Genomic DNA, 20464 nt, shown 5'->3' on the forward strand with positions numbered 1-20464 from the left:
ACTCAGCTCCTGTCGAGAGTAGGAGATTAGAAGCTTGTTAGAAGTTTGCGAGCCGCTCATCTGATACACAGTCTGCTGACTTAGAGTTCCCCCAATCGTCTTCTGTGAAGTGGAATTTAGTGAGTTTATGTTATGGTTAGTGACATTAAGAAAATCCAGGACTCCTCACTGAGTATATATTTCTAGCAAATTTCATTCTCTTTTAAACTTAGGAGCAGTATTTTTCCTTAAGACCTGATTTGAAGAACAAAAGCTTTGGGAATATCAGTGAGCGTGTTGAATTGAGGAAGAAACTGGGCTGTCAATCATTCAAGTGGTATTTGGATAATATTTACCCTGAGATGCAGATACCTGGCCCGAATGCCAAACCTCAGCAGCCCGTTTTCATCAACAGAGGACCCAAGCGCCCCAGAGTCCTGCTGCGTGGAAGGGTGAGGTGGCAGTCCTGAGGGCTTCATGGGGAGGGGCGGAGCAGGAAGAGATGGAGGTGCTGTGATAATAGAACTTGAATGTTCTCTTTTGGGGCCTTCTCTCTGCTTGAGTAGAAAAGCTTAGAGATCTTCAATGTGTTTGCAGTTTTCACTAAGGGCAAGGGCCTTACTTACCTGTGCTCCCTGCCTTGGAGGAACTGAGACCTTTTGTAGGTTGTATTGTCTTCCAAGAGCAGAGATACAGTCGGGAACGCAGGCAGTGTGAGGCCCGAAGGACCCCTCCCAGGGATAAGCAGGGGACGCGGCAGCTGTTCCTGTTGACACTCAGCAACTGCAGACAGAGACTGAGGGCGACAGTTGATCAGTGTGACATGTAGTAAGGTTTCACACCAGCACACGGCACTCCTGCGGTTAGCAGAGGGCACGCCAGACCCTTTCAGTCACGTTTACAGCTTAGGGGTCTGCCCTGAAGTTACCTTGTCCAAGTCATTTCTAAAACTGGCTTTCTAGAGGCTAGGGAGATGGCTCAGTTGATAAAGCACTTTGTAGCCTAGTGTGGGGATCAGAGTTTTGGCTCTTTAGAACCCTTGTAGACACTGGGCAGGTGTGGTGGTCTACTTGTAATTCCAGTGCTTGGAAGGCAGAGACAGGATCCTTAGAACAAACCCAGCTGATGAGCTCTGGGTCTGGGAGATCCTGTGCCTCAGTGACCAAGGTGGTGGTAGGGAATCTTGCATGAGCATGCACACACAAAGGTGTGCTCGTCCACAGCTGTGCAGACACCACCCAGACTGCTGTTCTTATCTCCCTCTCTAACTTCCTAAGGGCCTACCTCCCAACTTTTATATTTTAGGAGAATTGAGCCTAGTACTTTTCTCCTCATTTATAAAGCCCCAGACAACTATCTAGGTGTTGACCGGGTGTTCTAAGTAAAGGCAGATATTTTGTGCCCATATAGTTGATAACCTTTCCAGCATAGATCTTTCCAGATCAGCATGTACATAGGGTTTTGTTCTTTAGTCCAGGCTGTCCACATATTCATGATCTCCTGCCTCAGCTCCATGACTGCTTGAATGACAGGCCCAACTCACCATGCTTGGCTTTATTTCTTCATCTTCATCTTAGTGCTGTGTGGGTGCTTTCCTGGGACTGTGGACAGCACTTCCCACTCTGCCTGCACGGGAGGGAGTCCCAAGGGCACTGTCTTCTTTTGCAGCTCTACCACTTGCAGACCAACAAATGCCTGGTGGCCCAGGGCCGCTCCAGCCAGAAAGGAGGCCTAGTGCTGCTTAAGGCCTGTGACTACGGAGACCCAACTCAGGTGGGTCACACCTCCCAGTGCACAGTCACCCTGGGGAAAGGAGCACCTTCCTGAAGGTTAGAGATCCTTGACAATGGCTGCAATGCCACTAATGATTTAGTGGCAAGGGAAGTGTTCTTTTTCAAACCTTAAAGTCCTCAATAGATGAACCAGAGTCAGATTTTCCTGACCAGTTTATGGCTTTTAGGGGACACCACAACAGAATTTTGATTCATTTCATCCACTTAATTTCAGTTAGTTTGTCTTTTTAATATTAAAATGTAAGCAGATAATTTATTTTGGTTTGTTACTGTTCAGGCTGGCAGCATAACCTAACAGTGATTTAGACCAAAGGCGCTATCAGGACTGGCCTGTGATGGCCATTCCATTTTAGAGTTAGCATTGGTATCACATAGGAATAGAAGGAAACGCTTGGCCATTTGATAAATAGAATGTATACCTGGATATTTCTAGAATATACTGCTTAAGAAAAATGGTTAGAGTGTACACACATGGAGCAGTCAGTTTTTGACTCATGTATGGAACTGAGGATAGCAGGTACCTTTCCCCCACTGAGCCAGCCCAAGGCACGAGTTAAATGGTTTTAAATGTTACACTGATACTTCTGCTCCTTGCATAAAAAACAGTGCAGTTCCTTGGCTGTACTGGCCAGTGCAGGGCCTGAAGCAAGACTGGGTGTTCTAGCACCTGCTGCAGAGTGTCTCACTGAAAAATACCCTGTTTGAGGCTGGAGCCTGAAACCAAGATCATTTGCATTTACATCCAAGGGAAACCCTGCTTCAGGGTGGCCCAGGTAAAGTCCATCATCTTATAACAGACATTGCTACCTGAAATGGGGTGTGGTACTCTGCAGAAGGTCTGGGCTAGAACAGCTTATGCATATCATGACCCAGCAGATGGGACTGTGGTCAAACATCAGCTTTGATGGTCTTGCCCACACCTCCTGGAGCTTTCTGATGCTTTACCGGGCTGTGACCAGACTCTAAAACTGGAAACAATTTACAATGATGTGATCACTTAAATTCAGTTAAATCAGTGGGCTACTGCCTGGGTTCCTTTGGAATAACACTATGTTAAGGTGGCTGAGAAGAAAAAGAGGAGTGGCTTTGTTTTGGCCTCAGTTTTGGAGGGCTCTGATCATGGCTGATGTTCACGTGTGTGATGTCATGAGGCCACAGCAAAGGGGGCAGTTGTGGGAACAAATGGCAGAGGAAGCTCTTGAAGGCCTGTTCAAGAGTGAAAGGGAGAGGAGGGCAGCACTTCAAGGACACTGCTTAGTGACCCAGGGGCAGAAGGCCTCCTTCACCTCTCAATTGACTGTTTGAGATGGTTGCGGTGGTGCTGGGGCCAACCAGTGTGTCTGCTTATGGAGACTACACGGAACACACTGAAGCCTTATCCAGGCCGCTGTAGTACCTAAAGCAGCACTTGTTCTTTAAAGTAATTTTTTGCTTTTGTTACTAGGTCTGGATTTATAATGAAGACCATGAATTGATTTTAAACAACCTCCTTTGCCTTGACATGTCAGAAACTCGCTCATCGGATCCACCCCGACTCATGAAGTGCCATGGGTCAGGAGGATCCCAGCAGTGGACCTTTGGGGTGAGGAGCTTGCTTATAAACAAGGTTACTTGTTTACAAGGAGGACAGGAACCTGGGCTTTATCTAGTCCTGATGTTTCTGCATCTTCCCTGCATGCTACAAGAATATTTGTTTTTACATAAAAGCAAGTCCTTTTACTTTCCCTTTTCAGAAGAACAACCGGCTGTACCAAGTGTCCGTTGGGCAGTGCCTGAGAGTTATGGACCTGATGGATCAGAAGGGCTACGTTGGCATGGCGATCTGCGATGGCTCCTCCTCTCAACAGTGGCGCCTAGAAGGTTAAAGGTGGGCCCTGGCTGGAGACAACATAATTCACCTGGTTTTGTCACGCCTGCCATAAATCAAGGTGCTTTAAGAAGGATGTTGCTGACTGCAACAGACAAGAACCTTGGTGGAGGGTGACCATCTCAGAAGCATCACTGGAATTTGGGATATTTCTGAGCTGCTGTTAAGGGATTCTTGCTTATCCAGGGAAAACAGAAAATAATTCTAAAAAGTTGGGTCTACAGAGTATAAACCCAGGAAGTAGGCATTTGTATTCATATTTATNTTTTTCGTATTCTCCCTTGGAGATGGAATTGTTTCTGTCTAATCAGGAACTTGNCACAATTTCCTTTCATAGAGGACTTCATAAGAGATTTTTTTCTACTTCTATCATGTTTAATGTNCCAAATAGATTTTAAAAACTGGTTGAGTGCATATTACTTTTAGCTTCAGAAGATATCATGTATATTTAAGAGGCATTTAACTATTATAAATTATTTTGATGACTTAAAATAGTCTGTCTACATTAAATAAAGGATCTTTTTGATCATTTAACTAGGATGTTTGACTCTTCCATCTCTGTCTTGCTTTGGGGCTAGCTTATTGTCTGGATGACTTGGGAATATATAACAGGAGATACTTCAGGATTCAGCTGATGGCCTGTTAAGCTAGACAGCATTGCAAACTTCAGGAAGTGGCAGTTCCTTAGCTTGACCTGAGTGAATTTGGATACATCAGTTTGCCTGTGAAACTCTCTTTTAAAACTTCTAAGTCGAAGGATCTTAGAGAAAAATCTCCTTGTTGTAGACTTCAAAGGTCAGCTGGTCCATTTAGCAAAAGGCAAGAAGTGGATTTAAACCCAGCAGTGACCACATTGAATGCCGTGTTACTGAACACAGGAGTGGGTTCCTTCAGAAGAGTGGATAGAAATGCAAGAGCAACTGCAGCTCTGACAGAAAGGAATGGATGGGCAGGCGTTACTGTGAGTGGACATAATCCACATATCTATGTGATGGAGCTGTGTTAACATGGAGGTTTCAGCAGGGAGTGCTATTAGAGGTAGAAAGAGGGGTCTTTCATCCACAAGAAATAATCCCAAACATTTCTATAGCTAACAGCTTCCAAATACATGCTGCCAGAACTAGAAATTCCAACAAACATCTGCCTACAATTACGGTGAGACATTTCAGCATGCCTTTTAAAACCTGACAGACACCTTGACAATACATACTATTGCTAAGTTGACCTGGTTGGGAAACACTCCACTCAACACCAGAACTCATGTTCTTCTCATGTCTGTCAGGTCCACGTATGTCTATGTCAGGTAAACCACAGTCCAAAATACCAAATAAAAATCAACTATAAGACCTCTAGATAGTTTGAAACTGATCCACTTCCACTTGTGGGTAGAAGACAAATGAAAAAGGTGGTTGAAAACAGCCGAGTGTATGGTATGCTACCAAATTCCTTGGACAATTGAGATTAAATCTTAAAATCCTATCTTAGATAGAAAAAAGTACATTTGAAGCTCAAGGTAGAAGTAAATATGAAATGTCAGAAATGAAATAGGAAACACGATTTTTCATACAGCAAGCTGGCTTGCCAGTGCAATTGATAGACCTCTAGCTAAGATGAGGAGATGGGATCAGGAACGAGTGGCAAGCAGCCCAAGGGCAGAGCAGAGTGCAGCCCTGGAGAGGTGGGCAAGCCTTACTTACACAACCACATTATTCCTGCTGCTCAGCCAAGGGGCTCAGAAACACTCAGGGCGGCACTTAAGATGTCCACAGCAGCTTTCATTTATTATCCAAAGTGGAAAAAAAGTGGCAAGAACAGTTTGGCAGGATATGGTAACTCAGCAAAAACGCTGCCTGGAGAATGAAGAGAGGCAGGAAGAGCTTGTCACCAGGCCTCTGAGCCAGGAAGAACAGCACAGTATATATCCACCAAAGAGCTTCGTGAGACCCTCTGAAGAGTGTGGGAAATAATCCAAGGGTCCTCACCAGATGACAGTGTCCACTCCTGTGTGCTCAGTTTAGGCTTCTTTGACATAACCTTCCACAGCGCCAGTGGGACAGATGATCCACCAGCCGCCAGCTCATACAGGTGTGCTCATCTGTGTAGAGTTCTGGAGCCAACCATTACCTATGAAGTTCAAAGTTTAGTCTACATAAAAGTGTTGGTGGGAGGAGTGGAGAGCTGGAAGTGGAAGGAGAAGTCCTCAGCCTGGGCCGGAGAGATGGCTCAGCAGTTAAGAGCACTGACTGCTCTTCTGAAGGTCCTGAGTTCAAATCCCAGCAACGACATGGTGGCTCATAACCATCCGTAATGAGATCTGATGCCCTCTTCTGGTGTCTGAAGACAGCTACAGTGTACTTGCATATAATAAATAAATCTTTTTAAAAAAATTAGTCTTCAGCCTAAGAAAGGACATTTACAGGTAACCTCAGGAATATGAGAGTTTTGCCGGGCGGTGGTGGCGCACGCCTTTAATCCCAGCACTTGGGAGGCAGAGGCAGGCGGATTTCTGAGTTCGAGGCCAGCCTGGTCTACAAAGTGAGTTCNCTGGTCTACAAAGTGAGTTCCAGGACAGCCAGAGCTACACAGAGAAACCCTGTCTCGAAAAGACAAAAAAAAAAAAAAAAAAAAAAAAAAAAAAAGGAATATGAGAGTTTTGTACAGAAGGCAGGGTCCTTGTGTTCTGTCTCAACTCGGGAGCCTTTTGCTTAGGACCCTAGCCAGGACAGTCCAGCAAGGAGTCAGGCAGGGACTTGAGAAACGAAGCAAGAAAAGTGTCTTCATCTGCAGAATGTGACCAAGTACGGAGAAAAATAGGAAGTCTTCAAAAATACTTCCACAATACTTCTTGAGTTCACTACTACCCTGTCCACACAATAAGTTTCAAGCTAGCGGGGACTGTAGAATGAGATAATATAGAAAAACACAGATTCCCCCCAACCTCCACCCAAAACAAAACAACCTCGCCAACCAATATTTAATTCACTACTTGAAATAGCCAACACATTATTATAAAATGGGCTTCTCTTTCAGGATTTCGTCCAGCTGTAGCCTGATATGGTACCCGGTGTGTGTATCTACATGAGGCTTCCCCTACACCCTCCACACACTGGGGGCACACACAGGCCACCACACTCACCTGTACACTGATGTCAAGCACCCTGCCTGCTGAGCCTCCCTTATCCCAAATCTGGAAGAACTTGTTCCATCTGAACAAAACTGGACCTTATTCCCTCTATCCTCCACTGAACTTGAACTCATTTCAAGACCGAACTCGAACTTAGTCAAGACAGATCTAAACATAAAAGCTAAAATGACAAAAAGGAAGAAAATGCAGAGGACTGTCATGACACTGGAGTAGACAAGGATTTGCCAAACAATACACAATAGTAACACAATGGGACTTAATTAAGTTCCTGTTTAAGACAGAATGAGAAGGTGAAAAAGTTTGAGACATGTATTTGGTGTCTATACAATATTTCAAAGCTAACAGTTCAATCCCCAGTTTTGTATATACAGTTCATCATACAAAAAGGTGCCCAGAGTTAGTCTCTGATGCCACTTTACATGCATTAACAAGAAACACAGACCTGCTGGGGTGTGGCTGTGTAGAGACTGTGACAAAGGCCACCGAGTAAGGCTTAGGCCTACCCACCAATACTCACAGGAACCAAAGCATCCAGCAAATAAGAACCTGACAGGATGACGAGTGCTGGCGCACTCGGGAGGCAGAGGCAGGCGGATCTCTGAGTTCAAGGCCAGCCTGGTCTACAGAGTGAGTTCCAGGACAGCCAGGACTATACAGAGAAACCCTGTCTCGAAACCCCCCCCCCAAAAAAAAAAAGAGAGAGAGAGACAATATCACGTTAAAAGAAAGAACTTAACAGTAAGTTAACTTCCCTGGAGGTGAGACGGAAGCATACCACAGCTAAACCATTCAACTATGACTAGAAAGGCAAGAGACAGATTGGATTCCCACAGCCTCCCTCAAGCGTAGTCCCACTGACTAGGAGACCTCCCAGTGGCACCAAATCATTTTTTTTTTTTGTTTTGTTTTGTTTGTTTTTTTCGAGACAGGGTTTCTCTGTGTAGCCCTGGCTGTCCTCGAACTCAGAAATCCTCCTGCCTCTGCCTCCCAAGTGCTGGGATTAAAGGTGTGCGCCACCATCGCCCGGCTTTTTTTTTTTTTTTTAACCACATTCCAAATAACACCAGACTGAGCCAGAACCTCCTACACATGGGTTCAGGCAGCAGCTTTCTTCAGACACAGGGTATTGAGGACTGAAGGACAGCAGTTCTAAGAGACAGGTGAGATGTCTTCATACAAAATTCAGCCCAGAGCCTAGGGGCAGATGGGTAGGGTGGCTTTGAGGAAAGTGAGTCCTGGCTGTGGCTTCCACGGGGACACTGGGCTGAATGTACTGCTAGCCTCCTGTGCGTCAGTCTTAGAAGCAGTGTTTGGGAAATGGTCATCATATTGGGTGATTTGTAAGAGTTCAGAAGGAGAAAGCAAGAGAGCTGGGGAGAGGTGGTGGTAGTAGGTACTGAATGGCTCAGGAGTTTGTGACTGAAGCTGGGCATACCTCCCAAGAGGAATTTTTAAGACTGCTGGTAACAGTTCCATTGAGGGAAAGGAAGCAGGGTACTTATGGCTGTGTTTTGTGGCAAGTATTAAACCGAGTTTGAAGAATTCTCTAGAAAATAGTTTTCCAAAACTTGAATCCTGTTCTTCAGAAAAAAAAAACAAAAAACAAAAAACTTTAAAAATCAGCCCAAGAATGCTGCACAAGGAGACGCAGACTCGTGTACAGGTCTGGTAAGACCTGCCTGCAAACCATGTACAAGCTTAACAACCAAGATGGGGCAGCAGACAGGGCTGGAAATAAACCAGAGAATGAGATGAAGTGCGGAGAGGCCAGATTCCATCTTAGAAGGGCAATCCCAAGGCTTCACCATGGTGCTAGGCTCCCCAGCTGATGGCAGGCTTGGGTCCAGAACACTGAGAAGCAGCAAGCACTGCCAGTTTGCTCATGTGGTGAGGGGTCATTCTGCTTGCACCTGTCTGGTGTCCTCAGTACTCAAGCAAAAACTTGGATAACTGTCTTGTCAGATGAGGGGAGGCTTATCCCAGGAAAGCAAGGGTTAGCGACACATTAAAGAACAGTGGCCAACACTCAGTATAAGGAACTTAAAAAGTGAACCAAAGTGAAACTAACCTGGTTTTTCCAGTAGAGACAGATGCTGGGCTCATTGTACCCCAGTACAAGGTGCCAAGTGTGCAACCAAAAAATTACACGTAGCTGACCAGCTTGGAGCTGCAGTCTTAGGGCTGCTCCTGTTTTCATGAGTCACTGTGAGCGTTCAAAGCTGGAACTCAGGTGGCCACGGAGGACACCAATGCAGCCCTGTGGACAGATGCTGGCACTGTGCAGTCTTCTGGATACATCCTCTCCCATGCTCTCTCTGCCCCTGGGACTGTATTTAGGTGATTAGACTTTCTTTCCCTTTCTGGCCTTGAGTCAGCACTATTCTAGTAAAACAAAGGCATTCCTTCCTTCCCTCAGGATCTGATGGTGAATGTGCATTTGGAGGCAGAAAGCATATATGGCATCAGGCAGGAGCTCTGAACCCTCCAGATGAAGAAAAGAAGGGGCTTCTGGGTTTTTTGTTTTGTTTTTTTTTTTTTGAGACAGGGTTTCTGTGTGTAGCTGTTAGCTGTTGTCCTGGAACTTATTCTGTAGACCAGGTTGGCCTTGAACTGAGAGATCCACCTGCCTCTGCCTCCCAAGTGCTGGAATTAAAGGAGTTTTGAATGTTAATAGTGTTCTTCATTCCTAAGAGAGGGTCTTGTTTACATTTATGTAACCCATGATAGCCTTAAATTCATAATCCCCCTGCTTCACAGAGGATTCAAGGTGTGCCACAATGCCTGCCTCTTAGCAGCTATTCAATCTGACAGATCTCTACCACACAGAGGAAAACAGAAAAGTAGCTTAAAGGAGGGAAAATGAAACAAAACCAAACCTGTCTAGGTGGCCCGGCAGTAGCACACACCTGTTGTCCTGGCTTCTGAGGAGACAGATGAGGAGGTGAGAAGGCTGCCTGGGCTTGGGCAGCACAGCGAGAAGTTATCTCAGACACAAACCAAAGCACAGAGTTTAAACAAGCAAATAAACATGAAGAATGATCTTTAATCTGCTGTACTCCATCCTAATACAAGTTCTCTTCCATATTTCACTGAGGGAGGGGAGCCCACAGCCAGGAAGCATGGCTGAATTTACATCCAAACGTCTAGACTAGTAATTCTGAAAGATACCAAGCAGAACTAAACTCCAAACATGACCTACAGCTCACAGAGAACACAGTGCACATTCTATAGATGTAAAATATTTTATTTGTAAATGGTGATCTTCTAAATCTGTGTCCACAAATTCCAAAACCCATAACACTCTGTATACTTCAAAAAATTCAATTTTTGCCAACATTAGATACTATTATACAGAACAGAAAACAACCAAACTCGGCAGGACAAATACTGGTAGGATGTCAGAGTATTGTACAAGAGAAGAAAAATATTCAAGAAACAAATTTCATACAGCTATTTATCAAGAGAAAAATATATACAATTGATTTATTCTGTAAGATAAAAATACATCATGCCATATACATTACAAGCTGAGAGCTGAGTCACTGAATGTACCCACAGCTCACAGTCCACTCGAATTGTGCACACAAAAACTTCATTTTATACTTAGCCTGTGAAGTGTCAGTACCAGAATTTTTAAGTACAAAATAAAAAGCTAACCTGGTTTAAATGCTGATTAAGTTTCTACAAGCAAACACAAAACAGTGTGTTTTTTTATTAAAGAAATGTAAACAAACAAGTTCATACAAACACATTTTAAAATTACATCTTCGAAAAACCCTATTGCCAGAGTCCTGCAGCTGGGAGCATAATCACATCTCTCACTCTCTCCATTTCTCTCTCTTTTTTTTTCTTTTTCAAATTTTTATGTTAAATAGAAGGCTAAGGAGTTGGGTTAGGTCCCTGCTACATGACTCTATGTTTACATGATTCTGTGAGGTTGGAAACAAAGTTCTAATCAAAACTACTTTTGCTGAAGAAAAAATTCAGCCTCCATTTGGGTTTGTGTTTAAGCCGTTATTCACAGTTATCACAAATTGTAAGCACAAAAAAACCTGACTGAAGAAGTAGGGATGCAACAATATAATATGAAACATTAGTTTAAATCACCAACAGCTATAAAAGTTGTAGTTGTAGCACACGCGCTGCTGTCAGAAGTTAGGTGTAGAAAACAAGCACTAAGAGACAGTTTCCAAAAAGCCCAGGAATACCGGGGCAAAATTTTGGTTATTACATAATTATAATGGCATATTTAATAACACAAAATTATATTGTAACATCCCTACCACGGTTATAAGCACCCGAGCTGCTGCAGCGCCTGGTAGCATTTGGTCAATAACTATTTTTATACTGTTTTTTTTTTCAAAATATTTACATATTTGTACAAAGTAACAGGGTTTGTTAGTTCTGCAGGTAACAGCAGCAGCTTGGCTTTCTTCTAACTTTTATTTAAAAATAGCTTCATTCACTTATTCAATAATAAATACAAAAAGTTTCTCTTATTTTACAGAAATCAAAAACTACAATAAACTGACTCATGGAATCAAGTATTCAAATGTATTTAGTGCAAGTTATTATCCCTTAGCTCTATCCCTAAGGAAGTCATCTCAGTACATTCCTTGATCAGTGGTGTCCACTTTAGTTAAACTGAGGGCCTGCCCCTGTCAGTAAGGCGTGGCCAGCACTCTGGACAGCCCCCTTCGCTGGTGATTTCAGTCTTACATTCATAGGAAGGCCCCCACCCTGGGGCAGGGCAGCCACCGGCTCTTTGCCCCAGTAAAAGTTCTCCTTAGTGAGACTAACAAACATAACAAAACAAAACCCACCCACAAGGAAACAAAAGGAAGGAAAGAAAAAAGAAAAAAGAAAAAAAAAAGTGCTGGACCATTCTGTGAGTCTGCTGACCTCAGCGTGCAGCAAGGCAGCCTAGCTGGCTACGCTGTGCTGTGCATCCTTTAGACAAGGCTGAGGAAGCAGAGCTCCCAGAAGCTGTTTCTTAAAAAGTCAGAAAACAAAAATATCTTTCTGTCTGCAAAATCCAATGAAGTGTTGAATCGCCTCTTCCTAGGGACGAGCCACCCGGTGAGATAGCAAGGAATGCATTCAGTTCATCCACTTCCGGCAGTTCACCGCTCCACAGTGACACGGAATCTTGTGCTGGTCATCTTCAAAGTCAAACTTATAGTCATAGCAGAGCTGCCCATGGCAAAGAGACAGTGTGAAACAGGGCAGTGCCCCGCTCTAGCCTGTATTTCAAAACCAGCAAGCAAAACAGACACAAGCCAAAGCAGCACTGAGTTTGTTTAGGTCCCATGGAATCTTGAGGCGGTGGGGTATCCCAGAGGGAAGTGGAACTAGTTTTGTGGGATGGTGATCGGGATGTGCCGAGTCTGACTTCTCATAGTGTCCTCTCCACCACTTTGGGTAAGATGAGGACCAGTACTCCCTCAACCATAGATGGCTCCTTGGTTTGGACAGAGATGAACTGGCCCTTGTCAACATCATGGCTTTCCCCTTCTCCATCTTTTCCTCTGAAGAACCTGCCTCTACTCAAAGATCCTATAGCTAACTAGAATTTGACACCATAGAGAGATGGAACACTGCAAATCTACCATAAAAATGATTGGGGCTATGTCCAAATCCCCGTCATTGCATTTACTACCAACATCTGTACTTGGCCTAACATCTTTGTGACTATAACTATGTAACAATAGTTTACATTGTTAATGTTTACCTCCACCAATCCCAAACCTGTCTTTAGACAGCATCTAGAACCTACTGATCCCCTCATGTCTCACCAATTAATGCACAAATCGAGGACATTCTGTGGTCCTGTGGTGGCAAAAGTCAATTCCATCTTTAACTCAGTGGAACACGACGGAGTTCAGGGTATTCTGAATCTTACCCATGGCTCAGGGTAAGCTAATGTCCCCTTAGAGAAAAAGCTGTTTGGATCAGCATTCAATGGCTGTAGAATTCTTACTCAAACTCCAGGCCACCCAAGTGGGTGGCTGGAAAGCAGCATGACTCCCTCCAAGTAAGCTTTACACTCTGTTCCCTCGACCCCTAGACCCCATAAAGCCAAGGGAGGGGAAACAGTCAATCTCTGGGTCTTTCCTAACTCAAACATCAGCCACTATCTGGAAGACTGCACAGGGAGGAAAACCTTGCACCTATTGTGGAGCAGCTGCATTGGAAAAAGAAGGCACTGCCTTCTGTTTAGTGTTTGCTGAGTAGTAACAGGATTGGCAACTCTAGAGGATGCATACAAGATGACACACAGGGGAGGTACTAGGCTGCTCGGCAGGCCCTGTCCTAGTCACATAAGGATATTCTTAATTTTAAAGGCAAGTTCTACAAAGACCAAGTAAATAGATGTGGTCTCACACTGTCTACACAAGACTAGGGCCTCATCACAGTGGGCACATCCAGGCTTCCTGACACAGCAGACTTCCCAAGAGCTTTGCATTGGACACTAACTCCAGATTTAGAACACTAAATTCAAGGTGCTGATGCCATGTGCGAAAGCCAGAGCTGGGACATGTAAATAGGACAATTAAGGATAATAACCTGAAGAACTAGACCAAAGTCATCTCTGTGAGATACTAAGAAACAAGTGTCTCATCCTACATAAAACATTTTAAAGACAAAACAAAAGCATACTATATATATATATATANATATATATATAAATGATTGATATATATATATATCAATATATATATATATATATATATAGTATGCTTTTATATATATATATATATATATATATAGTATGCTTTTGTTATATATATATATATATATATAAATGATTGATGTGAAATTTTCTAAGTGTGCATATGAGCAGTCAGAACATACAGCTTCCCAAACTTGTGCCTACAGTCCTTGCAATAATATATTGTGTGACTATATCAAGTCCCTGTGATTGCCAGAACTTTGACAGGAACCATCTTGAAAGGGGCTTATCAGACTGTCCAGATTAAGGGACAAACAAAGGAGGATGCTAAGCTACATGGTACTGTATGGTGGGTTTCATGTGGCGTTATGATCTACTACAAGGAAGAAGCTGGCATGTGAATGTCTGAAGTAAGATTAACAGATGGCAAAACTCTGGGCTCAGGCTGAGACTCTAAGAGTGATGTGATGGAAGCTGCAGCCAGGAACTGCCACACCCTGGTACTGATCTCAGCAAGTCCTTCCCCTGCTTACCTCTTCTCCTTTCTGTATCCTCCGGTTGGAGCTGATGATAATCTTGTGTCCTCTCTCAAAGGTCACGACTTCAGCCACACAGTTAGGGGCACAGGAGTGGTTGATGTATCTGCGAGCCACATCAGAAAACTCAGTGTGAAAACAATGAAGAGCTTCCCCCTGCACAGAGGAAACTAGGGCTGCTTCTATGGATGTGCTAACAAAGCAAGTATAAAGCTCCGCTCCCTGAGCAAAGCCCTCTGGGCCAGTCTCCTGCCTCACCTTGCAGGTCCTCCAGTGAGTGTGGCATCAATTACGTGGTCATTGTCCATGCGGAACATGTACACACCCCGGTTCTAAAGAGAATGCAGGTAGTCAGTCATCAGTGTGATCTGAATGACTCCCCTCACGTTCAGTCTGCGCTGGAAGCATCCTGGCCACATTCCTGGGTACCCTACCAGTCAGGGTTGATGCATTTACCATGTGTCTGGGTCAGTTTATACAGTACCTGAGACTCATAAAGTTTCTCCTTCCGGTTTGCAACCTCATTTCGAATAATTGTTCCGATGTACTCGATGACCATAGTGTGTTTTTCAATGTCTCTAGCAGCATACAGGCCCAGTCCCTAAGTGGAAGGAAAAAGGATTGTAAGTAAACATTGTAATATCCCAACAGACCTTTAGTCTCTTCATCCAAATGCACTGCCCTTGGAGTCTTATGAAAAGCTATATTTAAGGCTTAGTTAAAAACCCTAACAGCACTGCTCCTTTCAGCTTTAGCACCATTACATTGTTCCTGTGTCCTTTTCTACACCGTCTTTCAGCCTGGCTTACTGCGATGACAGTGTAAGTGTTAACTGTCCTTGGATGATTGCAACTTGGGATGCCCTTCCCTTCACTCTGGAAAGACACCACAGGAAGGACCTCATTACATGTGGCCCTTAGCTCTGGTCATCCCTCCCACCAGTACAGCAAGCTAAGCTGCCCACAAGCAACACCCTACACCAGCAACAGTAAATGGATTAAGACAATCTCTATAAGTGCTATGTGGCTCGGGTGGGCAGCTGCATTCTCCACTATGCCTGCTGAATTACCATCAAGCCCCACACAGTAAGCATCCAATACAATAGGAAGAGGGAGAGGAACTATAAGGAGTATGACTACTACAAAGTTGTTTCAGGTTTGACTGAGTTTCCTAGAAATAACAGAATACAGCAAAACAGAAAACATTACTTTGTTCTAGTATCAGGAAAGGTGGGAACAATTCAGTTTTTGAAGTTCTTCCCAATAAAAAAATTCTGAGGTGAGAGAAATGTACAGGATACATTCCCAGCTCTTTTTAAATGTTTTGAAATAAGATCTCACTAAGTTGTTCAGGCAGTCATTCAATTTGTGATCCTTCTGCCTCAGCCTCCTGAATGGCTGGGATGACAAAAAAACCTGAATTGTCAAACACACTGAAGCCTTATTTGGCAGCTTATACTGTCCACACCAGTGCCTGGTAAATCTATACTATCTTAGAGGTGGCAGTAAACACAGATGTGGGTAAATACTTTTGAAAAAGCAAATAAATACAATGTTCACAGATAATCTGCATTTTATTGCCCTAATCTGGGTTTGTGCTTTCAATTCTGACCAGGGAAGAGACGATGGGGAAAAGGCAGGATGAAAATCAAGTACTCCTCTCGTGGAATCCTCAGAGAGCGCACAGTAAGGAGCTGGCGAGTCAGCTATGCCGGCACGCTTGCCGGTTCCAGGTACGACTCAGATGTGAACAAATCAGAACATAAAACAATGTCAGTGCACATCAGTGCCATCTGGGCCAGCATAACAAGCACTCCAAACTGTGTCTGAGAATCTATGGCATGGCAATAGCAATGGCTGCAAAGTATATTGTATGCTAAATAGCATTACAATTATTGGCTGTATAATGAAATAAAGTTAAAAAAATGGAAGGACACAACCTAAGTGTGTATACAGAAATGATACAAACTTGTATGCTTGTCTATATAAAAACCAACCAAACAAAAAAGCAAAAAAAAAAAAAAAAAAAAACCAAAAAAACCCAACAACTTGTAATACTGGCGTATTGAGATACTGGAGTTCTGATGGGTATGTTTCATACTGGAAGACACCTAACCCTGCAAGCTAGTACAAACTGAAATATGGACAAAGGTCATAAAACATATAATTTTCAAAAAGGCAAGTCCAAAGGCCAGTCATGAGAAGACAGCTTCACCAGCAGTCAGGAGCAGTAATTAAGACTCAGTGTCAGAGGCTGGAGAGATGGCTCTGTGGTTAAACTGCTTCTTTCTGTTCCAGGGGAACTGAGTTCAGTCAGCTTACAAAGCAGATAGCAGCTTACAAAGCCTTTGACTCAGCTCCAGGGACCCAATGCTCTCTTTTGGCCTCTGTGGACATGCATTTTTCACACAGGGCACATATTCACATGCAGACATAAATAAAAACGAGAATATATTCTTTGAGAAAGATCTCAGTGTCAGAGTATACCTACAAAGCTGACAACTGTAAAAAGGTGAGAACACCTCCTACACAAGAGAAAACCAGAATAGAGTCCCAGACTGCAGGAGGAAACCAGCAATTACCGCCTTTTGGGAAAATATGTTATTAAAAGAAAAAGTAAATATAGTTTTAGATAGAAGCTTTACTTTTTTGATTATACTCCATAAAACGACAACTATCAGGATACAAGACTATTCATATGGGACACTGGTGGCACAGTATCTGCTGTGAGACTGTCAATGGCCGTGCAACAATGGAATTGCACTTCATCACTGTGAAGCATCGCACAACTTACTGAGAATGTGATGGGAGACTCAGGTAATGTGAGCTCTGTGATTCTATTTTCATAAATGTGCCCATGCATGTGTCCCTAAGATATAAAAACTACTACCATTACCACAGTCACTGAAGACAGGAATGGTGAGAGAGGACATGACAAAAAGCCAAAACTCTCAAAGAAGACTCAGGAGTGTCAGTGAAGACGATGCTCGCTGCAAAAGCCTGGCAGCCTGAGGGCAAACACGCGTGGCAAGGAGAACACTGCCTCCTGGAACTGTCCTCCACCTACGCAAGTGCGTGTGTATGTATGTACAGTAACAACAATTAAAAAATGGCTCAGTGGTTAAGAGCACTGACTGTTCTTCCAAAGGTCCTGAGTTCAAATCCCAGCAACCACATGGTGGCTCACAACCATCTATAATGAGATCTGACGCCCTCTTCTGGTGTGCCTGAAGACAGCAACAGTGTACTTACACATAATAGTAAATAAATCTCCGGGCCGGATTGAGCGGGGCCGGAGCGAGCAGAGGTCTTGAGTTCAATTCCTAGCAACCACATGGTAGAGCTCACAACCATCAGTACAGCTACAGTGTACTCATATACATAAAATAAATAAATCTTTAAAAATAATGATTGACGTTAATTATAAGTTGAAGACACAGTTAAGATCCCACTAAAAGCATTCCTCATGAGTGGGAACAGGCACAGAATGAGCAAGCTCTAATATCTAAAATGCAAGTGAGGAGAGAAGCAACTGGAGACAGGGCCCTAACATGTCCACAGAATCTGACAGAGGGTCACCTCAGAGAAAAAGGCTGTGAAACAAGATGAAACAAAGTGATCAAGAGTGAAATGCTTGTAACTGGTTGTTAAAATGTATAAGAAAGATCATCCAGGTAAAGTAGAAGACATTTCAGAAGAGCAAAACAAGGAAACCATAAAGAAGGCAGCTGTCCACCTAGGTCATGACACTGGCTGAACCCCTCCAGAGCTGGGTCTCTGGAGGTGGACAGGCTCCTGGTCTGTCAACCTCAGAACATTTTTCCTTCCAGCCCCTGCTCCCAGGATGTTGACTCTGAGACTACCTATTAATAAATACCTTGCCCATAAGCTTGGCTCATTCCCCAACTAGCTTGTAGCTTCTTTAACCCATTCAAACTATTCTATGTCTATCACATGGATAGTTACCTCTCCTCAGTCCCAGCCTGCTTCTTCCTCAGTGTTTCCCCCAGCATCTCACTCAAATCTCTTTGGAATCTCTCCCTGCATCTCCTTTTATTCACTCACTACTTGCCAGAATCCTCTGCCTTCCTGCCATTATCCCACCTCCTATTTCCTGCCTCAGCTCATTGGCCATCATCATCACAGGTGATGCTCAACCTGAAGGTCACAGTGCTGCAGACTAAAAGGATTCATCAAGAGAAAAAAGTGATAAAGAGAGCCTGATGCCAGGCTCGTTTGCAAACTGTCTAAGAACAAGAAGATTCTTAAAGCGACTGGTTAGGAGGAAAGCCGTTGCACTAAACTTGTAAGAATTGTGATTGTTAATCTAATTTCTACTGTACATACAAACTGGTTTCCAGGAGGGGCTGGAACTTGGAAGAGGATGGGGTGAAGTAACAGAATTTTATGGCGGGGTAGATCTGAAAATACTGAGGCCAACTTAGGCACGGATAGACACTATTTAACAACGTGAGTGTGGGGACTGGAGAATTTGACAAAGTAAGAGCTTTACAGTTCCAGTCTTTGACAGGAGAGTTGCTGGTTAGACACACATCAACATTAAGACCAAAACTGAAGACTACAGGTTCAATTTTAAATGCTTTGTCAATGGGCAGCCTTACATGTAGATACTTGTACTGGCTAGTTTTGTGTCAACTTGACACAGCTGGAGTTATCACAGAGAAAGAGCTTCAGTTGAGGAAATGCCTCCATGAGATCCAGCTGTAAGGCATTTTCTCAATTAGTGATCAAGGGGGAAGGGCCCTTGTGGGTCGTGCCATCTCTGGGCTGGTAGTCTTGGTTCTATCAAAGAGTAGGCTGAGCAAGCCAGGGGAAGCAGGCCAGTAACATCCCTCCATGGCCACTGCATTAGCTCCTGCTTCCTGACCTGCTTGAGTTCCAGTCCTGACTTCCTTGGTGATGAACAGCAGTGTGGAATTGTAAGCTGAATAAGCCCTTTCCTCCCCAACCTGCTTCTTGGTCATGATGTTTGTGCAGGACTAGAAACCTGGACTAAGACAATACTCCTAGAATGTCTATCAGAAATGTTCAATGATTTCACAAAAAGGCAGTGCTAAAAAGATATAGCTTCCAAATCCAAAATGGCACATGAAGTTATCCAATGTTGTTGAAGACCTCTGTCTTCAACCCTGATCTGACCCACCTTGCTCTATCGTCAAGTGCTGGCATTCATTTTAACTTTTAGCTCAGTGCATGCAAAATCCAATGCAACCTGTTTCTCCACAGCCTTTAACAAGATGTAAAGATGTGGATTCCCAAGGCCTGCTTTCTACTTGAGGTTCAGCACCAAGTTCTAAGGCTACAAACCAGAGTCCTCATGTTAAAACCTGACAAGGTGGAACATAATTCTCAAAGCATGATTCCAGGGTTGGGATTAACTCAAATCACAGTACCACAAAAATAAACAAAGAAACAAATAAGCAAACAGACCTGATTCTCTCTCTGCGCCCAATGTGCAGTAGCTTTTCCTACTGGACATCAGCATCTTGAGACCTAACTCAACTTCCTTCCTTACCTGGATCCGAGACCGGGCCAGATACACATTAGATTTCCATTCAGTCTTCATTCTCCGGTACTGTGATGACTTGGAGTGGACAAACTGCTTACTGTAGGGTGCATTCAGCTCTCCAGTGACTGTGCTCTGAAATGACTTTGAAGTGCTGGTGCTATTCAAGGTGTGAGGCCTACAGATGACAATGTACCAACAGGACAATAAAAGGACAACTGAAGATACCTCTGAATAATGTGAAAGCCACGCCAATTAAAAGCCTTACTGACAGACACAGAAAGCTGCCTAGCAGAGACAAAGAGCATCTTCTGAAGTTGTCAGGCACATACACAGCCAGAGACAGCAGGGTTTGTAAGCAGCAGACAAATCAAGCACAAACCCCACTAAGGTGCCTAGAAACCCTGGGCTGTACTATGTGAAGATGAAACAAGATACCTTAACACAAACCTCTTGACATGGGCGCTCATTTTAGGTTCAGAACGGGCACAACCTGTGGGGTTCACGGCAAGGGGAAGCTCCATGAGAGGATTACGGCCATATCGGAAGGTGTAATTTTCACATGCCTCAACCCCAGGAAGCTAAAGAAAGAAGAAAAAGACACAAAAATGGTAACTCATCTGGCCAAGGATATAATTTTCAGCCAGGCCGAGGGTGAAAACAATTTAGATATTTTCTTTCCCCCAGTCAGTGACCTATTTAATAATGAGGCTACAATCGTAACTATTTGAATAATGTATAAATCCAATTTCAAAACAATACTTGGTAAGCCCAGGCCACTTTTTCTTGAGGAGATTAACTTCGTGCATTAAGCCTTCCTGCATGTGACAGATCTGATGTTTCACTTTACAGACAAGAAGCAGTGGTCACAATGTAATTAATGACTGTCTGGATGTTTAGAACTCAGAGCAGCTGGAGGTCATCTCAGTGGTTTAGTTTCTGGAT

General features: G+C 43.7%; 2 protein-coding genes across 17 annotated transcripts in view; one reads left to right on the top strand and one right to left on the bottom strand.

Moving 5' to 3' along the window:
* The window catches only part of Galnt11 (polypeptide N-acetylgalactosaminyltransferase 11), a 31925-nt gene extending 27746 nt beyond the window's left edge, over positions 1 to 4179 (top strand). The window contains exons 9-12 of the mRNA XM_021162960.2: positions 213 to 431; positions 1648 to 1752; positions 3217 to 3354; positions 3506 to 4179. Coding sequence (XP_021018619.1) covers positions 213 to 431; positions 1648 to 1752; positions 3217 to 3354; positions 3506 to 3637 — 594 coding nt within the window. The 3' untranslated portion in view covers positions 3638 to 4179. The remainder of the gene's footprint in view (positions 1 to 212; positions 432 to 1647; positions 1753 to 3216; positions 3355 to 3505) is intronic.
* Positions 4180 to 10012: 5833 nt separating this feature from the next.
* Positions 10013 to 20464, bottom strand: part of Kmt2c (lysine methyltransferase 2C) — a 234437-nt gene continuing 223985 nt past the window's right edge. For 13 of the 16 annotated variants that reach the window (XM_029477435.1, XM_029477434.1, XM_029477427.1 and 10 more), the window contains 6 exons: positions 19958 to 20100; positions 19529 to 19697; positions 14478 to 14594; positions 14252 to 14325; positions 13991 to 14099; positions 10013 to 11977 (listed from right to left, as the gene is read on the bottom strand). In XM_029477435.1, coding sequence (XP_029333295.1) covers positions 11885 to 11977; positions 13991 to 14099; positions 14252 to 14325; positions 14478 to 14594; positions 19529 to 19697; positions 19958 to 20100 — 705 coding nt within the window. In that variant the 3' untranslated portion in view covers positions 10013 to 11884. The remainder of the gene's footprint in view (positions 11978 to 13990; positions 14100 to 14251; positions 14326 to 14477; positions 14595 to 19528; positions 19698 to 19957; positions 20101 to 20464) is intronic. The other 3 variants (XM_029477441.1, XM_029477440.1, XM_029477431.1) reach the window with 1 other exon arrangement.

The sequence above is a fragment of the Mus caroli genome, chromosome 5 (assembly GCF_900094665.2).
Source record: "Mus caroli chromosome 5, CAROLI_EIJ_v1.1, whole genome shotgun sequence".
Classification (NCBI taxonomy): Eukaryota; Metazoa; Chordata; class Mammalia; order Rodentia; family Muridae; genus Mus; species Mus caroli.